This window comes from Hypomesus nipponensis, chromosome 25 (assembly GCF_054491055.1).
Source record: "Hypomesus nipponensis isolate SF chromosome 25, ASM5449105v1, whole genome shotgun sequence".
Taxonomy (NCBI): Eukaryota; Metazoa; Chordata; class Actinopteri; order Osmeriformes; family Osmeridae; genus Hypomesus; species Hypomesus nipponensis.
Window position 1 is genome coordinate 7,871,923 of NC_140385.1, and position 27,887 is coordinate 7,899,809.

Below are 27,887 nucleotides of genomic sequence, written 5' to 3' on the forward strand. Positions count from 1 at the left end.
CTTTTAAGTAAAAGTATATCTCAGATCCATTCTAAAATAAGATCTGTCTTAAACATAGATCTGTCCGTTTCAAACTAATTTAGTCTACGCTAACATGTATATTTGAAAACAACGGTAAATGGTTTGCATGTTAGCCTACATGTAAGATAATAGACAGATATCCCTTTAAGGGCGAACGTCAACCTCTCATCCTGATATAGCAATATTTCCTACTGGTCTGTCCCCCTGCGCACATCTACAGCGATTCAGTTCTTGGACGTGTGCGTTAAGGTGAAGCTCGGTGCCACAACGTCCCACTCTTGGGGAATACAAGGATAGTCGGCCGAATAACCAATTTAAAAGGACACCAGCCGATAAGCAGCATACGTTTAAGTATTGTGCAGCTATATAATTTATTGAAAAATGGATCCAATGCAGTCCGCCCAGATATCGTCGTCGCAGGGGTTTGCGGATGGCCAGAACTCTGCTACCAAAGATTCAAAACTATCTGGTAAGAACAACTGTGCGAATGAAGTCGGTCAGCCTGTTTCTGTGAATATGTATTAACCTACTTATAACGATGGCCCGAGTAGCATGAAAATGGCACCGCCTGTGTGCCAAACATTAAGAGAGGTTATAGCCTATATTTTGTATGTCTTTGTGTTTCGTTTTATCTTTCTCAAACTTCTCCTTTGTGTCAGTTGATTTCTGCCTTTTCAGGATTGTCGTTGTCATGCAGAAGTTAGTCCTGTCATTATCAACGAGCCAAGTCTTCGGCAGTGCTAGTTGACTTGCCATTTCTTGGTGATAAATTGATGCCATGGTAATTAGTCTAGAATTGAATATACAGACAAACAGACGTGCCTACACGTGAGCATACAGTGGTGCCTTTTAATTTAATAGGGTGAAAGTTGCTAGTGAAAAATAATAAAAACTATACAAATAGGATCTTTAATCCGACACACAATTGTCTCCAGAGAGTATGTAGGCTACCCATGGTAAACAGGTAGTCTATATTAGGCTACGGCCTAGAAAAATCCCACCCCCGTACCATAACCTCAAGATGGTGTTCTGTGAATTCTTAAAGTTTGCTTTCATAGCTCTAGCCTACATATGTTAAAAACAGAAATGCGAACGGAATATGGTGACAATAATTATTCCCTCATAGGACCTCGATCAATTCAGAAAGCTACATGTTGCGGCGACGGCGATCTGCACTGCAGATGCATTGTTACTCGGCAACGGGCAAAGGGAGGATCTCTTAAAGGCGCGTTGCTTTTTTGTGTCGGTGTATCGTTTTACCAAATGGTAAACAAAGCCTTGGAAATTGATTACAGAGCACGTCCCAGCACCAGCATTCAAATTCGATCCTTTTTGATACAACATTTTACAAGGTTTTTCAAAAAATTAAATAAAAATAAAGAAATTCAAACACTTTATTTTGGGTAGTAGATTAATAAAATGAATTCTAAACGTACCTTGGTCCGTTTTATTCGAGGATAGGCCTACATTATTGTCACTGTAACCAATGTCTGACTGCAACCTTGTTTCAGTTCATAGCCTACCCAGTTGTTAATTGATTGGTGTCATGGCAATTTTGCATGAAAATAGTATTTTAAAGAAAACTAAGAAAAATGAAATTATAAGAGTTTTTCAAAGATATTCACCCATTGTAAATGTTACACCTATTGGTAGCCTCCATGAATGTCCTTTCAAACTTTTTCTTTATCTCCTCTAAAATGGTATCTGCTGACCAACCTGCTTGTAGTCTTGTAATGATTCACTGCGTCAGTGTCAGTAGTATAATTTAATATCACACCCTAGGGATAGCCTAGCACGTCAGTTAGAACATGGGTACAAGAAGTCCAATACCTTCCCTTGTCATCGTGAGAACAGGTGAAGGCAGAAATTGTGTGAAGTCATTGTATTGTGTTCTTTAGTTTTCGCCACACCATCTGCCATACCAGTCATCGCAGATGGTCTGGCGAGTCTCTCCTATGTTCTTCTGCACTGAAAGAACCCAGCAGGCTTCCATGGCATGCTGAAAAGCCAAACTTGTCACCAAGGAAGTGACATTTCTAAATGAATCCAAGAGATCTCAACAGCTTCCTGAAACATGGGATGTGAATATTTTGTCCATCAATTACTTTATTACAATATCCCCCTGAAAGAGTTTGTAATACACAGCACATTTTACAAATATGCTATGCATATGGTATAAGGTGTCAAACCTGTAAGTGTTTGATTTACTGTTGTAAAACAAGTATTTCCTCTCTCCTCACTTCTGCCCAACTGTCTATTTATAGTTTTCCTATTAGGCCAAACCACTGACGGTAAAGCCCAAAGTAGATAGATAGCTACTGTAGGCACATTGTTAATCAGCATGGGTAATTCAATTTGTATCGACACATGTTGGCAAAGCTAAATGCTCTGCTGCAATGCTTCTCAGGTTTCACAGTCTATAGACATTTGATCTGAATGTCCACCTATTTTCAGTTTATAGTCAATGTCAAACTTCACCTCATAAAGTCTAGGCCTATGCTAAATTAGACAAGGACAATCGCTGGTTAAGGTTACATTTGCTACATGCCAAACACAAGACAAATGATCTTATCACGTGTCATTGTTTTTCTGTGAACGTGAAAGTGATATTCTCACGGTCATAGATTTACAGCAGTAACGTCCTCCACAGATCCAGTAGCAACTGTCAGAGGCAAGGGAATGATGTACAGAGTATAGATGTTTGAGCCTGTAGATCCTGCCCTACCTCAGCCTAGAGTCTGGAGAGAACATGGGGTTCTTTTGGCTCCCTCGCCCTCTCGCTGTGCCTCTCGTTTCTCTCCCTTTTTCTGTGCCTCTCGTTTCTCCCTCTCTGGCAGGCTTTGGTGCTGACTATAAACTGTAAGGTCGCTCATTTGGGCTGAAGCTGCAAACCAGCTCGGGGGTTCAGGTGTCATGTCTCTTCGCTCCCAGGGAGGGGACAGACATGGCTGGCGTGACTGGAATTCCATGTGTCAACCCCCCAGCTACCTCCAGCCTCCCCCACCCCTCCTCCAGTGACCTCAGGGGCGGTTTTAGGCACGGGCAGACCGGGAAGCCGGCGGTATTTTCTCATGTCACATGGGGGGGGCTCGAGCATAAAAAAAAAAAGAAATCTCTGCGCGGTTTTGTCTTATCTATCGTTTCAGTTTGTGGGGATTTGGCATATCGGTGCCCCCTTCAGGCAGCTGCAGGCACCCCTGCTTGCTGAGACGGTAGTCCGTGGGCTGTCGGGGGGGCGACCGACGGGATAGGGGGCGGCACAAGATTTATTCCTCCTGGGGGGGGGGGGTGCAAGTGATAAACTCGCCCTGGGCGCACAATGTGCTAGGACTGCCACTGAGTGACCTCCATCCCCACAGACATACCAAGCAGTGCTAGAAGTGCAGGAGGTGACATGGTGGCCAAGTGTCTTCACTTCCAGTCCACCCACATGATAGTTTTGACACAGAAGACCTGCGGTGTTGAAAACATGAATTGGGATGATGGCATGTTTAACCCTTGTCACAGAGAGTCACCATCTTCCTCATGAGAGGCATTTTCAGCACCATTTGCTCTTGCTCAACGGTGGATGTATCGAGCTAGATAGACAGTCCGTGGCCCATCTGTAACACATACAATTGTACTAGTTTGCATTGCATAGTAGAGACCAAGTCCAATTTCAAGTATGTTTCTGTGGATGAGCAGAAATGACTATGCTGTGGTGTGGCCATGAGTGTGACTCATGAGCTTGTACGTTACAGGCAAGCTTGGAAATGTCAACAAAAGGGTGAGTGCATTGGTGCTTCGGTTGTGGGAAAATCTGAAGGCGTGTCGTAGTGAGAGTGCGCTTCTGGGCGAGTCTGAGAATTGGAATGCTGCAAAGCGAGGCGGGCGTTCTCAAGCGGTGCCAACGGCCAGCCCAACCTGCCTGTGTCTGGCTGCGATTCGTTCACAGCGACGGCGATTCTTGATCAACCTGCTTATTGAGTGGACATCCCTCAAATTTCTCATCCAAGTTCCTTAGATGTCTGCTTGTGGTAAATGTTCAACCATGAGGCGCGCCATAAGGCGAAGAAAACATGTGTACCTCAGCCCGACGTCAATATTCATGGAGATTGTTAGTGCTCTCGACAAAGGCTGATATTGTATTCAGAAAGATCACGTGAGGTTCAGAAATGAGGCAGAAAATGTGTTCACTTGTTAAGGTTACATAATTCACATCCAGTGAGTGCAATGTGGGTGTCTGGATGGCATCTTTAGTAATTGTGAGAAACATTAAATACTTAAGTATAAAATGGATACGTAGTCATACAGTGTTATTTGAAACTATGCTATTCTTAGTGGTAACTGTACATACAGTGGCATTTGTCTATAGTTTGTATGTAGTCTTGTTATCTGTCTATTCCTTTCTGTCTGTTTTCTACTTTGCTTGCATAGGAAACAATAAGTGCATGGACTGATGTTTAAGTTAATTGGAGTAAAATAATAGAATCTCAGACTTGCATGGACATAAAGGATTCGTCTTTACAGTAGTGCTTGCACAGTAGCTTCTGATAGTTTTGTAAAGTGTAGCGTCTATAGAGTGGATAAGGTTGGATGTCAGAAAGCACTTCTTTAGTTAATGCATAGGACCTCTTTGGTTAATGCATAGAAGGGGGGGAGGGGGTGGGAGAGTGGGTTGTTATGGGGAAAGGAGTTACCTGCTGCCATTGCAGGATGTTCATTCTTCTGTCCTTTTTATTTTTTCAGATTCCTTTCTTTCCTCTTCGCCTGTATCTCTCATTCAGTCTCCTCAAGGCAAGTGGATGGTTCTCTTACGCTGCTCGCCTGCTCTGTCCTCTGCTCTCCTCATCCCTCCCCTTGCTTCTCTACCTCTTTCCTTCCTTCCTGCTCGCCTGCCGCAGTAATGCTCTCTCCATCCCTCTTTCTAGTGCCCTACTCTAGAGACTGTACCAAACAAGTGCCAATGGGGCCACAACAAAAACAACCTTTGCCCGCAATCATACCCAGTCCCCCTTCCCCGGACATACCAACCCGACGCAGTTCTCAACCAACCATCTTTCTCCACCCCTCCCCCGAGAAAACCCATCTGGTTTTAAATGCTTACCCCTTGCAGTACTAATTGTAACTTAGCAGGCCAGTATAGCTCCTCCCTCTGTCTGACTCTCAAATTCTTAAATCGCCAACTGGCAAATAAGACTTTGCTTACCAAGTGGTTCACAGATGAAAGGCCAAACAAAGCCTGAATACATCAAGGGAAGAGCTTGGGATCATTCTTTTTCCTGTTCCCAATAATTCTCTGATATCCCAGAATCCCTTGTGGCAGGAGATTCACACAATTAATGTGATGGGCCATTTTAAATTATATTTGTTTTGTTAAGTCTGTCAATGGTGTTGGTACTAGCTAGCTTTATCCATCTTTCCAGATAGGGTATTTAGGTATCAGATGCATGAAGAGCTGTTTACTGGCCAAGCCTCCGTCACTGAGAATAGCATAACCCCTATAAAAGAAGCACATTAACATGCATGGTCTGAATGAGCCTGATTATTTATCAAACTCTCTCCCTCCTCTCTAACCCTCTCTTCCCTGCTCTTGAGAATCTTGACAAGACCTACAAATTAAAGTCACAAAACCCCAAGTCCCTACAGATGACAGCAATCTGATCCATTTCAGTCTTTGCTGCCTGCTAGCGAGCACTATTTAGGTCAGCAGCACTCACTGTAGGTCTAAGATAATCCCAAGATTGCCACTTTATTTTAAGAAAGCCGAAGAGAAGTTCAAGTTCACTTTGTGTGTGCGAGAGTAGAAACCTAAAAATGGATCCAGTTGGTGTCCCAGGGGGCACTGTCCTTCGATAGATGCCCCCAAGCAAATCACCTCCCCCCAATCCCTGTATCTCTGGAAGCCCCCCAGCCTGGTAACATCCAGACCCCCAGGAGAAGCGGCACTGGGAGGGATCATCTACCACTGCTCCAGGGGTCGGAACCATGGACTACGCTGGCTGCTCACCTTGCCTCGTGCTCCACACCCTTCTGCTAATGGCTTTTTAGGCTTAATGCATGCAAGTCACCCCTGGAGCAGAAAAATAAGTTTTATTTTCATTGTTTATTTTCAACCATTGTATATATGTTTTTTACAGCACCATTCCTGATGGTAGCATTAATGATAAAAACATTGTGTGCAGACCTACATTTTTAGCTGGACATCTAAACGTTTATTGTACCTGTGAGAGGTACGAGTTACACACGCTCTTGGAGACCGTGAGCCAATCACAGAGGCCTTGGTCCCAATCCCTCGACTACTAATTGACTTAACTATTTCTGGTGGAAGTTGATGTGACTCCTTTGACTCCGAAGGCTTTTGTCATCTATAAAGATTGTTCCTCTGGATTCAATACTCGAGTAATACTAGAAGTGCTCTCTCCTGCTGTTGCGCAGTGTGGGACATAAATGTATTTTGCTTTCTGAGAATTTTGTGGGCAATGAACATTGAATGTCTTAGAAGGCTGTATCTTATGAAGAACAATTTGATTAAGAATAATTAAATGAACTGCTTCCTTCAGTGCTTTTCCTTTAAAGATACCCTTCTTTTGTGTCTTGTTAGTTGCCTTGAAATGATATTTTGGCAGAGGCTCTGGGGTTGTCTTTTTGGATAGGGGATTAATAAATGAAAGTGTCCCTTTTTGACGCCCACGTACTTAAGCACTCTTACTCAACTACAATTACTGCGGAGAGAAGATTACATAAAAGTCAGATGTGGAAGTATTCTGCAGTGAGGCACTTATAAAATAAGAGAATTAACTACCGTTTAAACACGATTGTTTGATAACTTACAGTACGACACATCGGAGGGTTTACCAGTTGTTCGGGTCCAGTTCTTAAGGGTTCCAATCAGGAAGTTTATGCTTCAGCTCTCCATGGTACATGTTCACAGTGGCTTTGTTGGGTTGGAATTTGTTTACGAGCGTAGAGCCAAGATATTACATTGCTTTCGGCTGGATTGAAAGTCCGTTCGTGTGGCCTACTTTGAACAATGCATAATAGCTAGATAGGAGGGGAGGCAAAGGGGTCCAGACCAAGACAAAGGGCTCTAGTCAGCGGCTGATTCCTGGCAAACAACTGTCCTGTGGGCTTTGCCAGAGTATCTGGAGGGTCAGGATGACCACAGGGAGAGCACTGGGGCTCCCCATCACATCAACAAAGTTATAAAAAAGTGTTTGTGCAGGCCGTCAGATGTTATCATACGAACAGTATCATTGGAAATGTCCAATGCAACGCCAACAATGTGTCACAAATGTAGCCTTATGTAGTGGAAAAAAAGGCCTATTGTGCAGAAGGAGTAGTTGACCTTCAGATATATTTTGGACTGAGAAGCAACAGCTGCACGTTTGACCCCGCTGATGGACTTTGGCTCAAACCAGGGGTTAAACCCTGGTCTCAAGTTGCTGGGGGCATTGACTTGCAGAGATGAGGCATGATATATCTGCCAATTCTCCATAGTATTCTCTTAACACCGGGTTTTGGAAATGACTGGGGGACATTTTGGCTGCAAAGGATCCTGTGATTACTGGAGCAGTTGTTTGGAACATATTGTGGACTAAGCCACTCAGATGTGCCGTGGCGCTAGGTATGCTGGCTAATAGTTACCAGACATACTCCAATGTCACCTCAGTAGTGGCATAGGGAAGTGGCGTTGGGTTTGCTTGCTTTGTGATGTGATTGACAGTACAGTGGGATTTATTTGTTAGAGAATACGGAGCAAGGGGCATGGTCGGGATTTCCCTTCCTGTTATCTTAGTTTTATTAGCTGAGTCTTTTAGAAACTCTACGGCTTGCTCACATGTTCTTGTTAAGTTGGTTAGTTAATTAACGGAAATTGTCAGGGCTTCCTTTTCAAACTAGCATCTGAGGGCTAGGAGTCCTGTACAGTCACGTTCAAATTCTGAATTAAATTAAATTATTATCTTCAGATTGTGCAGTGTTTTTATTTTAGGAATGACTCACTCCAGTGCATTAGATGATACTGTGGTTAACTGAATTGTTAATAAATTACCTAATTAATAAGATTAGCTTTGATGCTTTTGAGATTGTGATCAAATTATATGATATGAAATTATAATATCTAAAGAATCTACGTGATTTACTTCCAACTCTGCGTTTTATTGCACCACTTTCATATTTCTGATCCACCCTGTACTCGGTGTTGAGTGAAGTGAGACCTCCTAAAGAACTCATTGATGTCGCTCTGTATAGTTCTTATAAAGGATAGAAAGTATTAACCCTTTCATGTTTGTGGTTGGAAATTATTCTATACTTAAGCCAAAGTGTCCTTAGGTTAGCAACTGAATGTTATACTGCATTCTATTTCTAGTTCTCTGACAATGTATTTTTTAAACTATAGATTATGACTGACATTTCACCTAGTGCACTGGTCTACTGTGATTTACATGGTTTCATACAATTTTGTTTGTTGCTGCTGCTTCATTTAGACCATTCAAGCCATTGTCTTTGTTGCCTTATTGAGTGGTCTTCTCAATGGCAACAACTCCTGGTTAGTTAAGAGCAGCATGCAGACGTCGACACCACCATCCATCAAAGCAATATGACCAACGCAGTGCATGAGTGCTTGGGCTGCGACTCTCTGGCCTCTGCTGAATAATACTGGACGTGCATGGGAGTTGAGTGTTTGTGTGATTTCTTTATTCCCTCGCCTCCTTTTCCCCTCTTTTACTCCCCGCACGGCTAAATGCAGACAAAAGGGTCGTCCTGGGCTCTGACAAGCCCTCAGAAGGTGTGGCCACTTCCCTCCGTTTTCCCTCTCAACCAGGCTCATTCTCTCCTGGTAACTATGGGAGCGAGGGATCGGGGCCGCCCGACGGACAACCGGACTCGCCAATAAAGACATCCCCGGTGTCTGAAAGAATCAAGGCCCTGGAAGCCCTCGCTGCGAAGAAGAGCGAGCCCGAGAATCGAAGCGACGGCGCGTCGCTTCATTTCAAAGAGCGGCATTACGAGAAGTCTCTGACTGAGGCGCCCGCGGAGGCCCCTCCTGTCTTCCAGAAGAAAGGGGGTTCCACTGATCAAGAGTCCCCAGAATCCCCCTTTGAGGTCCTGGGAGATGCCCGACAGGGCAGTGAGTTTGAAGACACGGCTGAATGGATGAGGGCCCATTTACCCCCCGTTCCTGACTTTGACGACGCTGTAGACTCACGCAAGTGTTCTCTTGTCTCAGGGAAGTCCAGTAAGTCGCATGAGATAAAGGGGGCAAATGTAGTCATACCAGATGTACCAGCAGCTTTTGCTGGTGTCCCTGACGCCTTCATGGACTCTCCCGTTGAAGCACCCAAACTGAAAGATCAGGACTCAGCCAAGCAGTCCAGCGTTGAAGAGGAGGCTGAATTTGACATGAGCTTTTTACCAACTGCATACATGTGTGACAAACAGAAGAAACCGGACATCCAAACTCCTCCAACTGAACCAGACTCTGAGCCCACCCCTTCACCTGCTCCACCGGTCGGTTTTGACTCCCCATCTCCACCTCCCTCCCCTCCCGCTGCCTCTGACCCAAAGCAGAAGGTTTCTGAGACCAAGAAGACTCTGTGCGGTGGTGACATGGAGCCTCTGGAAGTGGCAGAAGTGGACAGTTCAGGAGAGTCTGATGACACCGTCATTGAGGATGCAGCTTCCGTCCCTGCCCCTTCTATCCCTGCCCCTTCTATCCCTGCCCCTTCTATCCCTTCTCCATCAAACCTTCCAACCCCTGCGCCTTCAGCCCCCTCCTCTTCATCCCTCTCCACCGAAGAGTCCCAACCAGTGAAACAGGAGAAACAGCCAATGCAAGTTCCCACTATTAATGTTATTGAGACAGAAGAGCCAAATTACAGTGATGAAGAGATGGAGATGGAGATGGAGATTGAGGAGGAAGAGGATGAAAGTTACAAAGTAGTTAAAGATCCAGTCAAAGACCCGGTCAAGGAGGCGCCCATATCCGCTGAACCTCAACCCAAGGTGACCAAAACGGAACCATCCAAAATCCCACCCTTAGATTCAGAATTTATGGGAGGTTATTCTCCTCCATCCTCTCCCGTTGACTCGGATCCCGAGTACTCGCCTCAACACAAGGTCCTCAAACCAGGTTCTGATCAGGCTGACAGACAGTCAGCTATCGATGATTTACAGCATGCAGCTGTCTCAAAGGGCCCAAGTTCTGATGCCTCACAAACACAATCTGACAAAACACAGACCTGTAAGGAGGCCGATGAAACTTCTCCCACTTTCACTGCCAAACCATCCATAAAAACGGTAGACGTTGACTTTCCAGACAATGATGATGAGTGGTCAGATGATGCACCAGAAGTCTTGGGTCAGTCTGACTTGGCTAAAGTTGTTGCGCGGGATCTTCCACAAAGCACCACTTCAAAGATGGATGAGAAGCCAAGCAGTGATATGAAACAAGAATACATGGAAACTGTTGCACCTTTGAGATCCAGCTTCATGCAGGACGACATGACGGCTAGATATGATAGACAGTCATTTGATGATTATGATGCACCACCAGGCTTTGATGACTTTGATGACAAGTTGAAAGATTTTGACTATGACACTGTCACTAAGCCCTCAGACCCAACATCTCAGATTCATATTGAAACTCTGCTCCCATTGAACAGTGCTACAACAGAGATTACAGATATGGAAGAAATCACCTCAATGACTTCACAAGAGTCCTTTGTCCACCCAGTGGGTGCTCAACCATCTCATATGGAGTTTCCCAAAGATCCCTATTCGACTTTCCAGAGTGAACCGCAAAGCAGTGTCAAGGAACCAGGGACAGATCTGAAAAAAAAGGATAACGTTGTTCCCGAAGACATGGTCAACAGTGAAACCATCCTTCCACACAACGTGGTTGCAAAGACCCAAAAGGACACTAAAGCGGATCACGGTTCAACCGACACGACAAGTGACCCAGAAAGCATAGATCCTGAATGCTCTGTCTCTGCTGCCACAGACAGCTTTGTGGAGTTTATGAGGGAGTGCCTGAAGTCACAACAGGATGAGGAACCAGAAGATCTCAGTCAGGGTCTCTCAACCAAGCATGAACTTCCCAAGATGGGTGCTTCCCAAAATCCTCCTACTATGGTGATGGATCTGGAGCAGGAACGTCTCACTATCAGTGCCCTCAAAGATCTGGGGAGCAGTCAGGAGGAAGAGGAAGATCTCCAGTCCCATGTCAAGGCTTCATCAGCTTCCAACCTGGGCAAATCCCAGACTTCCTTCAACTCAAATCCCATCCCTTCGTCTCCTCAAACCAAGCCTGCTTCTGACAGCAGCTCGTATTCGAAAGAGGTAGAGGCCATCGACCAGTGGGTGGCCGAGGCCTACCATCTTGCCGAGCATGTCTTGACAGCAATACTAACCCACTTGTCAGGTAACACGTCTTCCCTCTGGGCTTTATGCCTGCAAACCTTTCACACAAGCACTGCACAAAACCCCACCCTCCTCTCACTTAATCCTTTTCTCTCACAACTGTAGTTCTGTTCTAGGTGGAAACCAAACCTAACACTTTGCACGTGTTGAAGAATCTTGATAACCCTGTATTATGATGACATTATTACCTTTTTGCTGTGAAAATTGTCATTCATAAATGAAATGGCTGTTAGTTGACTAACATTGTTTTATACATTTTACCAAAGGCTCTATGGAAGGTTTCATTCTGCAGACATTGTGAGAGCTCACAAAGGTTGTGTGACCATGCAAGCTGTATATAGTCTGAAGAGATATCCTTGTCTGTGTAATATTAAGATCCTATCCTGCCCTATGTCCTTAAAAGCTTGGCAGTGGATGGATGGAGGTGGGTTGCAGTGGGGTTTATAAACATGGCGTCAGGGTGTCTGCTTGCCATGGCCCTGGAAGTCAGGCTGAACAGTCGATCCCCAGTGTTGGATTTCTGCTTCGATGCAACTTTCCACAGAACACTGCACTTACAGGAGGCGTTCGTTCCAGAAAGATGACGGTCATTAAAGGAGATTTACTTAACCTTTCACGATGGCCAATCATTAACATCTGATGCATGTGGGATTACACATTACAAGAGCAATGATGCGGCACAATTATGCAATAAGGATCTGATATCTTTGATCCACTGGGCCTCTCCTCATCTTTTGTGTGCCGATATATGGGCTCTGAGTGAGTCAGCATTAGCTAGATGTCACACAGTCTTGTCCCCACTGCTCGTCATCGAGTCCAAACTCATCTCTCCCTCCAACAGTAAAGTATCTGCCTTGAATGAGTACATACAAATTATGATAGTCACCTTATCTAGCAAAAGATTCAGCTTTTGCTTTTGTGTCACAGTTGCTGAGGTTACAACATATGTTACAGTGAATGTAACATATTTAGCCATTCGTACCACACACTAGCTCGCAGTTTATACTTTTATGGGGGGGCTAAAATGTCAAATTGGTAGAACTATCCCTAGCCAAGGTAATTCTCACTATGCACCCACAATGGAAGCCCTCTAACCAGCACACATTTCCCACCCTGCCCATGCTAACATGAAACCCAAGCTGTGCACACACTGGCTGGTATGCAGACAGAGTAAGGTCTGTTGGCTGTCATAGGCGCTGGTGCACATGCCATAACCTACCCTGGGCGCGGTATGGAGCTGTAGGTCGTAGCTCAGGCAACCAGAAACTAGGTGAAAGTGTTCTTGAGGAATCACGGAGGGACTGACAATGAAGCAATTCAAAAAGAACCCCAATTCTGCTGAAAGAGGCTCTGTTGAAAGCAGACCTACAGATCAGTGCTCATAGACATGCTGAATGCATGTATGTGTTTTACAATCTTCTTGTGTAAATGTAGTAAATGTTTTTTTTTTTTGTTAGACGACTTCAATTGATTTGACTCGTTTTGAGTTTAAACCTGACAGTCTTAAATGATTGTCTTCAGATGTGAACCTCGGTGCTGTTTTAGTCGTTCTCTCCACTGCTGCTTCAAAACTCACTAGGTTATTGGGTGGGTTATGCCTGGCTAGGTGAGTTTATTTTAGAGGGTGTCGGCTAAATGTTTGAGATGACTGATCTCCATTGTTAACTTGCTGTAGTACTCGTTTCTGCTCTAAGGAGCCAAGACAATAATCACCTAATGGTGATCCAATGGGCCTTCTGATACAGAATCAGTGGCCGGCAGAGAAGGCTTTCAATGCGTCTTGTTCGTCAGAAATCCTACACTTGACTGCCAGGCCTTTAAAGATTAGTTCAAATCAGGCAGTCCCATTTGTTGTGGAAGACTTATGTTAATCTTCTGTGTGTGTGTGTGTGTTGACTTGAGGAGGAAGGCTGGGGTTAGTAGCGGATCATCTGAATACTAAAACGGGACTTGTACAGCCATGTCTATGTTTACAAATCACAATGGCAATTGACTCTGCTAATGAAGCTGTCTGAGGGTTTATCTTTTGTTGAAGTAAAAAATAAATAAACAGAAAAGCTATACTGAAATAGGGTCACACACAAATAGATAAGGGTCCACACTTACACATTCAGGCATATACATACACACACACACACACACACACATACACATGCATACATTTTGTTGGAGCGAGCGGTGCTTGTACCTTTAAGAGATGCTCTCTGCACAGCGAGGTAGAAAGCAGGCCACTGCGGCTCCTCTACCACTGGGACCCGCCACAGCTAGATCTAGGGCCTGTAATGCAGCTCGGGAGAGAGGGGAGGGAGGGACCAATAATGGAGAACCTCCTCCCTGTGGGTACCAGCAAAGCATTCTGGGAGGGACACAGACCCCTGCAGTGGTGGGTGTGAAAACCCCGTTCATGCTGTCATAGTCGCCTCAGCATGCAGCATCAGGAACAATGGAGCACTCTCTGTCCGACCACAGTTGCTAGTGCTGCTGAACTGGCTGTCAGGAACAGTGCTTTGTAAACATGTTTTTCAACCTTTTTCAACCCTATTTTAGCAGTAGGCTTTATTGGCTGCCTGCTTAGCTGTAGACGGCTGGTTTCAATAATGTTTTCTAAAATTGAAGTAACAAAAAAACAGAGCCTAAAGTGGGTGAATAATCGATAGATTTAACATTATTCACAGCCTTTATCTGCTGTCAGTAGAAATATTTCTGTATGTGAGCAGTCAATGTTTCCCTAATGGTTTCCTAATTAAGCTCCCACAATAGAGTCATGTAAAACAAACAGACCCTATTAATTACTGCTTTAACAGGATGGATAATATATTTTTTGTCATTTTATTAATCTATATCTCATGGTCTCATAAAAGTGATCACTTCTACAATTTACTCACAGTAGGAATAGATACATTCCTACTACCGGTCTGTATGTTTGGCCTCAGAGCAGCTGTCTACAAGCAGTTAGCATATGGGGAAGGGAGTCCGAGCTGCCCTATTTTGACAGAACTCGCCTGCGGTCCATGTCAGACTGGATCTGCTGTGTGTTTCTGTCCAGAAGATGCGGCGTGCGAGCGAGGCCTCCTCTGGCTCCTCTGGCTCTGTGCTCTGTGTATCTGAGCATGAGTCACATAGTAGTTGGGTAATGGTGGGTTAGCCAACACTGGCAGGCACCTCCCACCCCTACAGCTAGACTCGGCCTGACTCTTAAAATGTTTGCTCATGTTCTTTGTACCCAGGCCTGTGTGTGTGTGTGTGTGTGTGTATTGTAGTTTGTATGTTCATGTTTTTCTGTGCGTTTGTGTGGTATCACAAGGGTAGAATGTTTTGGGCAGAAGAGAGAGCGAGGGGAAGGTGGGTGTTTCTGTTTCAATCTGTAAGCACATATCTTGGTCAGCTGCCCAGGCTGCCACTTTACTCTCCGAAACGTTGAAAAGCTCCGTAAATATATATATTTTTTTTTAAGCAAGGGAAAAGGGGAGAAAAAAAACCCAGTTGTCAGTTGTGGTTTATGAGCTTTTCTCCTGTATTCCATCTGCAAGCCACAGTCCTCAGCCCCACTGACACGGGCGGCACAGACAGCAGATGTATTCTTTTAAATGCATTGAATGCTTTTTACATGCAGTACAGGAAGTTACGCCAAAAGAACACGGTATTACGTAATCATACTAGATAGAGTATCAGTTATGCATGTGTGGGTCCATATAGACACCAACATGCAAAAGCTATTCTGAGCCATATGAAGCCAGAGGGGACCACTGCGTAATGCATCAGTTATTATTTACAGTCCATGATTTTCTGGTTAATCTGTATGTTTGTGGTCATTTCAATGATTAAGGTGATTTCTTCCTTTTCTCTCTCCCAAATTCTTTACTTCACTTTGCGCACACGCACACACACACACAATCTGTCTCTCCTCCTCCTTCCGCCACACACACCTCTCCCTCCATCCATCCCTCCCTCGCCTGTCTCTCCTCCTCCTCCCCTCCCCCCCCCTCACAGTGAAGGATCTGGTGCACTGGCGAGACCCCAAGAAGTCGGGCGTGGTGTTTGGCCTGTCCATGCTGCTGCTGCTGTCCCTGGCTGCGTTCAGCGTCATCAGCGTGGTGTCCTACCTGCTGCTGGCCCTGCTCTGCGTCACCATCACCTTCCGCATCTACAAGTCCGTCGTCCAGGCCGTCCAGAAGTCCGGTGACGGACACCCCTTCAAGTAAGAAGCAAATACCTGCTCGTTCGCCCACCTTCACCTCCCTGGCCCCATACCCCCCCGCCCCCCAGGGACTGTTTTATAAGACACTGCAGGCTTCTAAGTAGGTTACTCAGCATGGTTTTCCCCCTTTTAATGGCTCCCCACTCAGATTGGTTGTTTATTTTGTAATGGGCCTCGATTTATGATACTTTAAAACCCATGTAGTCCCTTTAAGCAAGAATTAAAGAAGGGGAAACAGCAAGGGACATTTGTGCTCTGTTTGAGTCTCCATAGTTCAAGATTATAGATGATGATGAACATCTTCATAATATTGCATGACATATTATATAATAATTTGAAGCCCAGACATTCTGCGTCAGTAATTTCCCTTCCTGCCTAAAGCTGTTCAGGAACCCTCCAAAAATGTGAAGAGCTGGCTCTGTCATGTTAGGGCCTGACACAACCCCCCCATGCCTCAGTGAATCTCCTTGTATTAGTTTTATTAATAGAACAACCTTTATGGTTGAACCAGGGCCGGAGGGTCTTGTTCCAGCACAAAGACCGGGCCAGTCACATACACTTAGGACCCCCTTAACCGTTCTGTGCCTATAACACATAAAAGAAGAAAACAAACAAGTGACATTTAGAATAAGTGTTCCGAGTGAGGGAGTATCCAATGTGTCCAGATTTTAAATAGACTTTCAGCTTTAGTGATTAGCACTCCGGAAAGCTTCGATTGTAATCAATTGAAACCGGACTGTTTGTTTTTAGTGCCTAGCGTTAGCAGCTAGCAGGCGCTCCGCTCGACATGTGTTCACCCTGGGTAGCTCGGTTTCTCTCCTCAGGTCCCTGATGGAGAAGGACTTAAGCATTCCCCCAGAGACCTTCCGCAAGAACGTCGACGTGAGCCTGAGCTACATCAACCGAGGCCTGAAGCAGTTGAGCCGCCTCTTCCTGGTGGAGGACCTCGTGGACTCCCTGAAGGTACACGCACGCACGCACACAAACAAAAATATCCTTGCGGACTGTTGCAGGGAAGGCCCACACGAGCACCCCCCAACACCTGTTCATACATTCCCTGTGTCCACCCTCTCCTCAACCCCCCTCCTTCGCCTCGCCTTCTTTTTATACATCTCTCTCATGGACACTCACACGGACACCGCGCCGTAATAAGCCTTTTTTCGTCACCTCCGGGTTGTGTAGTATCTAAAGCGGCCTTATAATGCACCGTGGATTGGCCGGGATCTATTGGAATGTTCGTCATGTGACTCTGGAAAAAAGATCACGGGATGACATGCTTGTCTGCATCACTGCAGACACAAGTTCTACAGGCCTTGGGATTAGCACAAGCAGCCGTCATAGCTTGCTGACCCAGAATCCTGGCAGCTCTCTACTGAGAGAGGATGGGCGATGGGGAGGGGAAGAAGGATGCAATGGGAGAAGAAGAGGAGAAAGAGAGGGGGGCGGGGGGCTACCACTTCATGATGGCCTGAGCTAACCAGACACACCAGCCAATGAGACCAAGAGGGCTGTGGATCCCAGGAGCAGCCAAGTGACACTAACACACTCTATCTCTGTAGCGAAGCTCTTCTGACCTTATAGAAATCACATCCTCCCTAACATCCTCCCCACCCCCATCACCCCACTAAGCCCCCATACTCCCAACTCAAGTCGTATAGAGCCTTTAACAAACCTCAGCATCACGTGATTGAACTTATGAGGATCGTAGTGCTGCGAACAACTCGCCCAAGAACATTTTCGATGAAAGCTTGTTTTACGGTGAAAGGATCCTTGTTCAGCTGAAGGATGTGTACATACCAAAACGCATCACATCCTGCGTGCATGCCCCTCCCCCTCCCCCCTGGGCACCCCGTGCTCTAACGAGACCCTGACCCAGTCTTGTCCGTCTTCCCCAGCTGGCTGTGGTGATGTGGCTGTTCACCTACGTGGGAGCCGTCTTCAACGGAATCACCATCCTCATCCTGGGTAAGATGCCGGCAAGCACACATCCCCAATGACAGAAATGCAACGGTGCACATCGGGTGTTTGAAGTCTCTGTTGTGTCGCGTAGGGAGTCAGGTCCTTCCTCTGGATTGGATTTCTATATGTGCTACATGTAAACGGTTCAGACCCATGCCAGTCTACCGAGTGCAGAGCGGATCACAGGAGAGCCGGCTGGTGCCCTGAAGGGGTGTGGCTCGCTGGATGGATCCGTGTTCGCGTCCCTCCTATGAATGTTTTGATACAACCGCGAGAGACGCTAGGCGGGGATAGTGTGGGGGGCCAGTTATGTCACAAGCGCCACACCATAATTGATTCATGTGGTCTCCCCCATGTGACATGTAAGCAACTCAATGCCCCATGTTTAACACCTGCTTCATTCTATATTGTGTCCTGTTTCTTTAAATTCCTTGTTACAACTTGCTAAATTCTATAAAAAGCTAAATCAGTCAACCAATCCCAGTCAAAGGCCTCTGGGTATTGTAGGCCTGTCATGCATGTTAAGGCTAGCTGTAGCTGTGTCATTTAAGTGGGCTGGGAAGATGGAAGATCTGAATTGAGTTTAGGCTCGGGGGGAGGGAGAGTCTCTAACAGCCAAGGCTATCATGTCTTTTGTGTTTAAAAGATTCCTAACTGAAACCTCAATGTCGTCTGAATGTTTTTCTGACGTTTTCCACCCATCCTCTCTCAGCGGACATCCTCCTCTTTAGCGTGCCCCCCGTCTACGAGAAGAACAAGGTGGGTCTCTCCTGACACAGCCTCCATCCGGCCCTGACTCACCCTGAAATGTTACAACGCGTGACTGATGAATCCAAGTTTCGTAATGAGGCCATTGCAGTGTTTAGTAATAGGTCACAGTTGGGAATTCTATTGGCGTTAGGGCTACGCAAATACTTTTTTAAGTCCTATCTGAATGGTATGTAAAGATGTCCGGCAGGATCTACGGTTTTGGCCTGGCAACTGACTATTCATGTAACGGCACCTGATCACCGATGTCTTTGTATCTCATGACCTCAAATCTTGGAGTAACAATATAACATTGTTCTATTTCAGTCATAACAGATCTGCTATTGACCCAGACAAGCTCACTCCTGCCTTTGCTCCTCTCTCCCCCCCTCTTTCTCTCCCTTCCTCTCCCTCTCTCTTTCCTTCTCTCTTTCCTTCAGACTCAGATTGATCAGTACATTGATCTCGCACGCACTCAAGTCAACACCACAATTGCTAAGTAAGTGATCTCAAACTGTATACTCAGTGCACTTTCAAAATATTCTATACGTGCTGTTGGTCATGCGCATATCAACACACATCATTTCAAAGGTTAGTAGTCAGGTGTTACCAGACATATTTAATCGGTACTAAATGATTGATCTCTGTTCTTTCAGGTTGCAAGAGAAACTACCCGGCGCTGGGAAGCGTAGCAAAGCTGAATGATCGACCTGGCCAATCATCTCCTTTATTACCACCGTCATCATCGTCATCAACACCTCCTTATATGAAACCCCTTCCCTTCGCCCTTCTCTTCTCCTGATCCTTCTCACCCTATTCACACCAAACTCTCCTCCCCTCTTCTGTTGATCGTCCTCCCTCCTGCACAGATTCAGCCAGTAGGTAGTACATGATCTCCCAGCTAGTCAATACCCAGTGTAAACCGTGCGGCTTTACTACAAGCATTATAAAGAATAACCGCAGCTGCATCTACAGGAAACGCCTCGCTAGCGGAGGAAGTGATGTAACAAAGTGACCAGATGCTTGTCGTGACGGCGTGGCACTGTAAAGATCGAGTCAGGGTCAATGTGAACTAGACTGAATCTATGACCTGGTTTGTAGTGTCCAGCAGGAGGAAGGTGGACTATAGACTGTTAGGATGGGCGTTTGTCTCGCAAAAGCAAAAGTCTGTACTTTTAACTATACCTTTCGCTGAAAGCAAGTACAAAAATACACATTGAAAAGTTTAAAAAAAATAAAAAAATAAAAAGACGTAACGTTTTTGGTGTAATTGTGGCAAGCATTTTCCTGCTCACTCTTTAAGGCATTTGAATGGAGAGAAAAAAGAGGTTTGTTTTGACGGAAACTTCTGGAGTTTCTGATCCCTGGCCTCTTAAGTTGTGTTTCAGTTCACCTTAAAAGGCACTCATGTATGTAACGTTTCTGCAATGCACTGAACATTTAGTTTTTGAAATTTAATTTAAAAAAGAAGATTAGAACACTGAGCCAGCTGTGATAATTTGGTCTAGTTCACCCTGTTAGATTTTTATTCAAAATGTTTTATGTGTATATATAAATACAGTAAGACTACAGCAGAATCATCCTGCTGTAGGGAACAAGTTAGCTTGCTTTTTATATATAAATGGAACCCCTCATCCTGACATTAGTCATTACTTGTTTGTTACATCTGTTCATACCAACTCAATGTTGAAGTCTCACAACTCTGTAAATTACGATGATTATTACTATTATTGCTATTCTTGGTATTATTGTTATTATTATTATTATTATTACTTAATAGAATTGCCGCTTTGATTCCCCATCTGCTTCATTAAAGCTTCATAAGAGCTTTATAAAGCTTCATAATGTAACATTATGTCTTGAGGAAGACCTCTTGGGGAATAGCTGGATTTGAGGTCAAACACTGTTCCCATTCTGAAGGTAGCTGGAAGTAGAGCAGAGAACACAGAGGAAGGAAGGTTCTGGAAAAGGCGTTTGTTTGTTTGTATCTTCTTTAGATGCCATGATGCGCATGTCATTGCATAAGCTGGAAACAAGATTCTTACCCCTTAAATAGGCTGTAACATATTCCTAACCCATTTTAATGTTATAAGATGATTACTATTTGTGGTTTCTTCAATGGTGTCTTGAGTTCAAATATAAAAACCATGGTCATCTATTCTAGGGCTACTGTTACACCTGTAATTGCAATGTGTCTTTGAAACTGATTTCTATAGAAGTATCTAAAAGTGAGATTTGCATACCGTTTCATCTCTTGTTTCACCAATGTCACTAGGCCCAAAGCAAGCAAGCAATCATCGAAGGATCATTTTAACACAAGATCGATCAACTCGATGATGCATAGATTGCCTCAATGCAGTACTGACTACTACAACTACTACTATTCAAATGTCTCCAAACTGCTGAATGTTTTCCCTGCAATATGACATAATAGTACATTCCTACCCATGAATGCTAACCACAGTGTGACATTGAGGCAAGGTTGTATTTCAGTGGTCAGAGTAGAATCACAGATGTATAACAACAATGCCTGGTTTCCTTGTACATGTGTCTGTGTTAAACCTTTTGACTGGACATGGAATCCACCATTTTACTGGTGTATAAAGTCAACTTTAGCCCCTACAATCAACACTGTGTGTTTTGTTTTCACTCACACACTCACTCAGTTGAAGGTATACAAAGTCTGTAAGCCACAGTGCCCCTTGTGACACCCGGCTTCTGGAACATCCAGTCACCATGACCTCATGTGTGGCTCTCTAAAGGGTTTGTTCCTGCAGTCAGGCTTTCATGAGTGCACTCCATCTTTCAGTTAAACCTTCACAACAAAGGCAATGCACCTACGTATGTTCAGAATAAACTGCAAAAAAAAACAAAAACAATTTCTTTAGATAGTGTCTTAGACTTCTCCAGTGTAATATACTATATAAATGTACATGCACACTTCAAAACTAGTTTCTCTTTGAAGCATGTTGCTTTTTTTCTTGTTTCATCTTTATATCTTAGGGAGAGGGGTTGTCAGGAGTCGTTTTCTCTTTTGGCGTTTTTTGTTTTGCTTCTGACTATTGGTAACTACATGTGTTAACTAACACCTGAGCTATGTTTGTTAGCCTTGGATTTAGTTCTCCTTTTGAGTTTGGGAAAATGTTCCGGGAAAAAAAAGAGAGAAAAATGTAAAAAAAAAAAAAAAACTATGTGGTCCCTGTACTGATGTCAACGTGGAGTTAATAAAAATATGTCAAAGGATTCCGCTGTGTGGGCTCTTTCCTTTGGCGGCTTTCAGACTTTCGATCAGAAAGCATATTGCCAGGCCTCAACCACAGCCCCATCAGATTATATTTTGAATCATGATTGAACGGCATCTTAGCATAAGAAGATTGAGTCCAATGTTTGCCGTCAGTCAGGAAATTGTGTTGTTGGTGAGGGGATTATACCAACTTGAGGCCAGACCTCTTATTTTAGAATAACAACTGTTTTAAGGGTAGACTCACCCCTGTGCGTATCATATAGGTTTGCCAATGTAATGACGTTCCTGTGGCATAACTGATATAACCAGTCAGTAGACTTTGACTTTTGATATTTATTACAAGGATCATGAAGGAGAGAATGCATATTTCAACACATTTGCCTTGAAATGCAAGGAGAGGGTATTTGAAAATAAAATATAAACAGAAGCAGAAAAATTTACTAATTGAACAGAGACTGTTCTTTTCTGTAAGGTAAGGGCCAGTGAATTCACCAAAGCCACTTTCTCCAAACTGTCATTTTAACCCCCCCCCCCCCCCCCCCCGTGGCATAAATATATTCATACACAAACAAAAATGGTTGCAACAAACAAGGTCTAGTCTTATTTTGTAATTTCGCCATAATTTAATCAATGTTTTCTTGTTTCTGTTAAATAATTAAGTGCTATGTCAGAGCAAAGCTAAAGGGGGGTCAATGACCATCACAGGCCATTGTGACCCAATCCAAATGAAAGGTATTTGACTTCTAGTCTAAACCTTGCTAGCTAAAATAACTACTTGGCTAATGTGACATCACAGACAGGGGTGGAGGGAGGGATAGCAGTTTGGTATGCAGCATGCATGAGCCCATCTCATCCTCAAACTAGGCAAATGCTGCCATCTGGTTCTTTAAAAAAAACAATTAGGCCCCAGCTTGTGAAGTACTGTCTTTCTGCAGCAGTAGCTGTTTATGACTCCAGTTGACCTGTCTCTTGCTCCAATTGTGTTTTTGACATCTTAACAATAGCAGAGAAGTGGAAGTTTCTTTTGAAACTGCTGTGGACAGATATAACATTATTGGAATAAAACAAGCAACATGTGGCAAGGTCATCCTGACTGAAAACATACAAGCCCGGATGGAAAGCTGTCAATCCCTGAGTTCTGCATTTCCAGGTGAGTGACATTTTAGAGATCACCTTCTATCCCAAGCAAGGTGGCCATGACATAACTGAAGGAATTTGGTTTTCTTGGTTTTCCTTGTCATCTGAATCTTTTTTTTGTTGTTGCATAAACATTGTATAGGTGAGATATTAGAATGGTAACATTATGTGAAATATTGAATAAATAGTTACAAACGCTGTTTGCACATGAATATGATGAACTTGGCTCACTCAAAAGCCAGATGAACAATCATGCATGGGATTTAAATTCCATGCCAACTGACATTGTAGCATCATAAAAAAGAACAATAAACTTTACATTCTTGTAAAAACCAGGATGCATAAAAGTGCTTGTATAAAATGATACACAATTCAAATTTACTACATTATTTACATGTACTTTTGTGCAGCATTTTGCTAAACGACTTGAAGTGGACAGGGTTAGAGGTCAAAGTGGAAATAATGACACTGATAGAGTAAGGAAAAAAACTATGTCTTGATCAAAGGGTGAATTTTGAGGGATGTCTAATTTCCTCATTGTAAACAAGGATGATCCTAGCCTGGTCCTCAGCAGACTTTTGTACATTTCATTTGTACAGAGTCTGGGATCACCCCATTGACAAGCGTTGACTTCCTTGAAGGCGGGTCCTCTGTTGAAGTTTAAAACTATTGGATCTGCCCAGAGCCACTCTGGATCTGCCATAACCAATCGCTAGCATTTACCTTAGCCAACTCCTTCACCACTACTGTAACGGAGCTAGCTGTTGAGCTGGAAAATCAAACTTTTCCAGCCCGAAGGGAGGAGGGCCACAACATCATGGCCACCAACAAAACTCTGCAAAGATTGTTCTTGCTCCGGCTTTAACTTCTGGATATTCAGCAGCATTGCCACAACGGACCGAAATGGCTTCGCTCGCATCTTTCGCCGCCACCATTACGGAACTACAACTCAAACTAGCGCACAACATCAACGTCATTGTTTTCAGCCCCTCCCTCTGTTCGCTGATTGGACCGGTAAAAGGTTTTCCAGAGACATCTGACTAATATAACGAAAGCCCAGACGCAGTACAGAAGATAAATGAAAATTGAGCGGTAGTACGTAGGAGGGCAGAGCCAGGCTAGGATTATCCCCCTGGTAGAATCAAACAGGACACAAATGGCTGTTTTAAGTGTGCTCATTGTCTTAAGCATGACACCTCAAACTCTCTCATTCCATTATCTACACACCACAAAGCTAGGTTAAGTACATTTTTGGGACAAAAAAGTGCTGTAATGTTCTTTCAACACACCAGTTCATAAAAGAGCTCCAACCTAGCCTCTTTTTTCAAATTTCCTGAGAAATAGAGACTTGGGCTGCATTCATTCTGATTATTCAACCCTTTTCCTGAGGTGGGCACTTAATCACTTAATCACTTAACCATCCCCCCTCCCCTCCCCCCCCCCCCCCCCCCCCCAACAACTACAAAAACTAAGGACTGGTTTATGAACACCACGCAGGATGTCTCAGCCACACGTTATACCATTTCATTCAGTACAGCTCAATTCAGGTCGATTCCTACAGTCGTGGTCGCCAGAGGGTCAGTTCCTAAGTACCAATGAGTCCAGCCTCCTGTCCCAGCGCAGCAGTGTGTCCGTGGTCCTGCGAGGAGAAGCAGTCGTCCGAGTGGACGAAGTGCAGGGCCTGGTTGTAGCTGAGCTGAGCCTGCAGCTTCTCCTCGGGGCTGTACTCCAGAGAGTGGGGGTGCACCTGTTGGATGTGCCTCTTGATGGTGCTCACTTTCAGGGTGGCGAGGGTGGCGCCGCACACCATGCAGATGAGGCCGTGCCGCCTGCAGTCGTAGTCCATCAGGTACTCGACGCGCCAGCGCACCTGATAGTTCCTCCGCTGGTCCTTGCCCGGGTAGTGCCCGTGGCGTCCGAACGGGGGCGTGGTGGTGCACTTCCCACCGCTCACCCCTTCTTCCTTCTTCACGGTGGCCATTTTGGTTGGAGTTCTGTTGTTGTTGTTGTTGTCGTCGTCACCGGTTAAGGTCTGCTGGCCCGTTTCACTAACACCAGACAGGGACAGAGAATCGCTGGGGGCGATTTCTGTTCACAAGGAGAGGTAAGGGGAATAAAAGGACACACGTTAAACCACGTCACATACTTTCCACTCAAAGGGACTATACCCGTGTACCCTCTCTCCTCACATCTCCACGGACTGTGCTGTACTCTGGGTATTAGCCTACCTTCTTTCATGGGCATGGCTTGGTCCTCTGCAGCAGGGTCTTTGGTCCAGGCCTCGGCCATGGCCTCCCTCTCCTGGCGGCTCAGTGTGGTGGTCTCTGGGTGGCAGTCCTGGATGTGCCTGCGGAAGCTGCTTACCTTTGCCACCGGCAGCGCCTGGGAACACACCATGCAGAAGGTTCCCCGTCCCTGAGGTCCATACGCTACCAAGTAGTCCAGGCGCAGCCGCCAGGGGTAGCCCCCACGCAGGCGACGTTTCCTGGGCTGGCGGAGAAGGTGGGTGCCGTGCTCTGGAGCTGGAACTCCACCCCCTCCACCATCCCCAGCACCAGGGTCCAGGGCTGGACCACCGTCGCCCTCCTCTGGGTCAGGGTAGACATCAGAGCCAATCTGGATAGTCTCCATGTCTGGAGGGAAGAAGTCCCCTCCAGTTTCACTCTCCTCTTTGGTGTTCTCTGATTTGATGAAGTCTCTTAGAGGATCAGATTCTGGTTCAGGGAGGAACGTGGAGGAACGTGAGAGAGGAAAATTAGGTTTCGCTGGATTAACTCTCAGTTAATATTGAATTAAACGTTTTACTCAATGGATCTAATTATAAAGGCAGGAATCCTAGACTGTGTATGAGCAACTGTGGCTCAGTTATCTCGGGAACTAAGAAGTTGAATTCCACTAGGTGTATTGCTCAGCACCCAAGGACAAGCAGTTTGGCGTTGTTTGAATGAGCAGGTTGCAACACATAAATTTTAATATAACATGTTCACCGCCATGTTTCAGTGATAGAGTGAGAGAGACTGCACTCAAATAACACTCCAAGGAGACTGATTAGACAGGCAAACAGCCACAGATCACATACAGCGCAACTGGATTGAATAATGGAAAGATGTAAAAAGGCTTTTGTGTTGTGCTTGGACGCACAAGCGCACACACACTGCATAGACCCAGCCTCACACACACAATCTCACCCCATCGCCATCCCCATCATGTCCACAAACACACAAAAACGATCCACACCCTTACCGTGGGTCAGCGCCCAGGTCTGCAGGATGCAGTGCTTCTCCTCAGAGCTGAACACCAGGGAGTTGGGATGGGTGTCCAGCACATGGCTCTTGATGTGGTCCAGGTGGAGGGAGGGCAGCGGGCGGCCGCACACCATGCACACCAGCCGGCCCGCCTCCGCCTGGTACTCCATCAGGAACTCCTGGCGGAACCAGGCGTGGAGTGAGTCGTTCAGGTAGCGCTCCAGGGTCTGGGCCGAGGGTCCCTGGGGGTCCGCAGAGACTGATGGGGGGGGAGGAGAGGGGGTGGGGGAGCGCGGCTGAATTTTGGGGGTCACTCCCTCAGGCTTTCCTAGGAGGAGGTATATAAAGAGGGGATTGAAATGTTATTGATCGTTGAACGTTACAGATTGAAAGACATTATGTTATAGCGTGTTAAATAACATGATTTGTGGTTTATGGGTTTTATGAAAGGCGGTGACAGGACACAACTCTGGAACTGGCGCAAGACTAGCTCCTACTGCCACCAAGTGTGCAAGATCCTAACACTCCAGGCCAGGGAAACTTCTCCCAGCAGCCACCTGGGCCTGCCTGAGTCTACTCTCGTTACCCACCAGTGGAGTTCCGAGCACAGTCCAGTGTCTCATGCAGTGGCCCCAGAGCGTCCGAGGCCCCCCCGGAGGCGCAGAGCGTCCTCTGGCCCCCCTCCAGACTCAGGTGGCTCTCCCAGCCCGACCGGATCACCTCCTTGTCAGCCGCGCTCCACAGCAGCGAGTCCGGGTGCTTCTGCCTGATGTGCCTCTTGATGGTGCTCAGCTTGAGGGTGGCCAGCGAGCTGCCGCACACCATGCAGATCATCCCGTGACGCCGCGGGTCGAAGTCCATCAGGTACTCGCTGCGCCAGTACTCGTGGTAGTAGCGGCGATGGTCGCGGCCCGGGATGCGGCTCAGGCCCGGCCGGGAGGCCTGCTTGACCCTGGGCCTGCGCTGGGAGGGGCCTGGGACAGGTGACAGGAGGAAGGGGGAGTCTGAGCTCTCGCTAACGCTCCAGTATGTGGTGCCGGGGGAGCAGAGGGCCGTGACCGTCTCTCCTTCGCCGTCCTCCTCCACATGGCCATTGGTCAGTGTGTCCTCATCTAAAGGGACGGGAGGGAGAGGAGAAAGATGTTGAGAGTCACAGCATCTTTTCCACCTGAAATATATCACGAATATGTAAGCAAAGATTTGACTTCAAATACTGCTTTTGAGAGCAACCTTTCATCCTGAGGACCCTGAATCAGTCAAGGTTATTTACATGGCTGTAAAATATATTTACTCAGCGAGAAATTAATGCCTGTATAAACACGATAACCATGTCAGCAACATGGACATTAATCTCCGGGTATTTTATTTCCGCAAAGCACCCACCCCCTGTCATGAAAAAGGGGGCGGCGACTCCATTTGCTAGTTGGGCCACCGCTGTTTTCCGCTGGGTGGCGACTGTGCATCACAGCAAGCAGCCAGCATGGTATTTTGCCTTTGTTTATAGAGGAGCCACTGAGACAAGGGGCCATGCTGCTATATAGCATTGTCCGTCACACGGATTAACTATGACAAAAGACTGGCGGATGATCGCCGGGTCGAGTCGCAGGTTGTGCAAACAAAACATGACACATCTTTACCTCCTGAACAGTGTCCCAAGTCACTCAGGTCTTGCGTCGCTTCCTCCTCTCCGCTTATTATTAATGAGACCAGTGAATCTGTCTGTTCAGCACACTGGAGGTCCACGGGCTCGCTCTCTCCCGTCTCCTTCTCTTCCATTACTCTGCAACGTTTTCGTATTTAGCAATGCCTTCAATTCGCCTTTAAACAGCAGTGAGGCAGGGTATTTTAGAAGTATCATTCGGCACGCGTTTCGCAAGCAACTAGAGCATGAACGTACCCATCGCTTTGGGTGCCCGTGTTGTCTTTTAATGTG

General features: G+C 45.7%; 2 protein-coding genes across 5 annotated transcripts; one reads left to right on the forward strand and one right to left on the reverse strand.

Moving 5' to 3' along the window:
* The first annotated feature begins 124 nt into the window (after positions 1-124).
* rtn3 (reticulon 3) lies at positions 125-21,572 on the forward strand. Of its 4 annotated transcripts, none has more exons than XM_084691029.1 (9): positions 125-490; positions 4,750-4,797; positions 8,753-11,425; positions 15,415-15,622; positions 16,429-16,585; positions 17,518-17,587; positions 18,294-18,340; positions 18,769-18,827; positions 18,985-21,572. In XM_084691029.1, the coding sequence occupies exons 1-9, from the start codon at positions 403-405 to the stop codon at positions 19,031-19,033; spliced, it is 3,399 nt and encodes a 1,132-aa protein (XP_084547155.1). In that variant the 5' UTR covers positions 125-402; the 3' UTR covers positions 19,034-21,572. The 4 variants fall into 4 exon arrangements, with proteins under 4 accessions (XP_084547155.1, XP_084547156.1, XP_084547153.1 ...); XM_084691030.1 differs by having other exon boundaries at positions 133-490; positions 16,447-16,585; XM_084691027.1 differs by lacking the exon at positions 8,753-11,425 and having other exon boundaries at positions 209-490; positions 16,447-16,585.
* A 2,604-nt stretch (positions 21,573-24,176) lies between these two features.
* zfta (zinc finger translocation associated) lies at positions 24,177-27,739 on the reverse strand. The gene is made up of 5 exons (XM_084691660.1): positions 27,592-27,739; positions 26,545-27,066; positions 25,953-26,282; positions 24,938-25,423; positions 24,177-24,797 (listed from the first exon to the last, which is right to left on the reverse strand). Exons 1-5 carry the CDS (start codon positions 27,728-27,730, stop codon positions 24,295-24,297), a joined length of 1,980 nt encoding a protein of 659 aa, XP_084547786.1. The 5' UTR covers positions 27,731-27,739; the 3' UTR covers positions 24,177-24,294.
* Positions 27,740-27,887: the final 148 nt, after the last annotated feature.

What these genes read in the sequence shown, in the direction of transcription:
- rtn3 (XM_084691029.1), top strand. Translation starts at nt 403, where the DNA reads ATGGATCCAATGCAGTCCGCCCAGATATCGTCGTCGCAGGGGTTTGCG. An exon ending in GGTGACGGACACCCCTTCAA is followed by an intron (nt 15,623 to 16,428) that starts GTAAGAAGCAAA and finishes CACCCTGGGTAG; the next exon opens with CTCGGTTTCTCTCCTCAGGT. An exon ending in AATCACCATCCTCATCCTGG is followed by an intron (nt 17,588 to 18,293) that starts GTAAGATGCCGG and finishes ATCCTCTCTCAG; the next exon opens with CGGACATCCTCCTCTTTAGC.
- zfta (XM_084691660.1), bottom strand. Translation starts at nt 27,730, where the DNA reads ATGGAAGAGAAGGAGACGGGAGAGAGCGAGCCCGTGGACCTCCAGTGT. An exon ending in CTTGGGACACTGTTCAGGAG is followed by an intron (nt 27,067 to 27,591) that starts GTAAAGATGTGT and finishes CCGTCCCTTTAG; the next exon opens with ATGAGGACACACTGACCAAT. An exon ending in GACCTGGGCGCTGACCCACG is followed by an intron (nt 25,424 to 25,952) that starts GTAAGGGTGTGG and finishes TCCCTGAACCAG; the next exon opens with AATCTGATCCTCTAAGAGAC.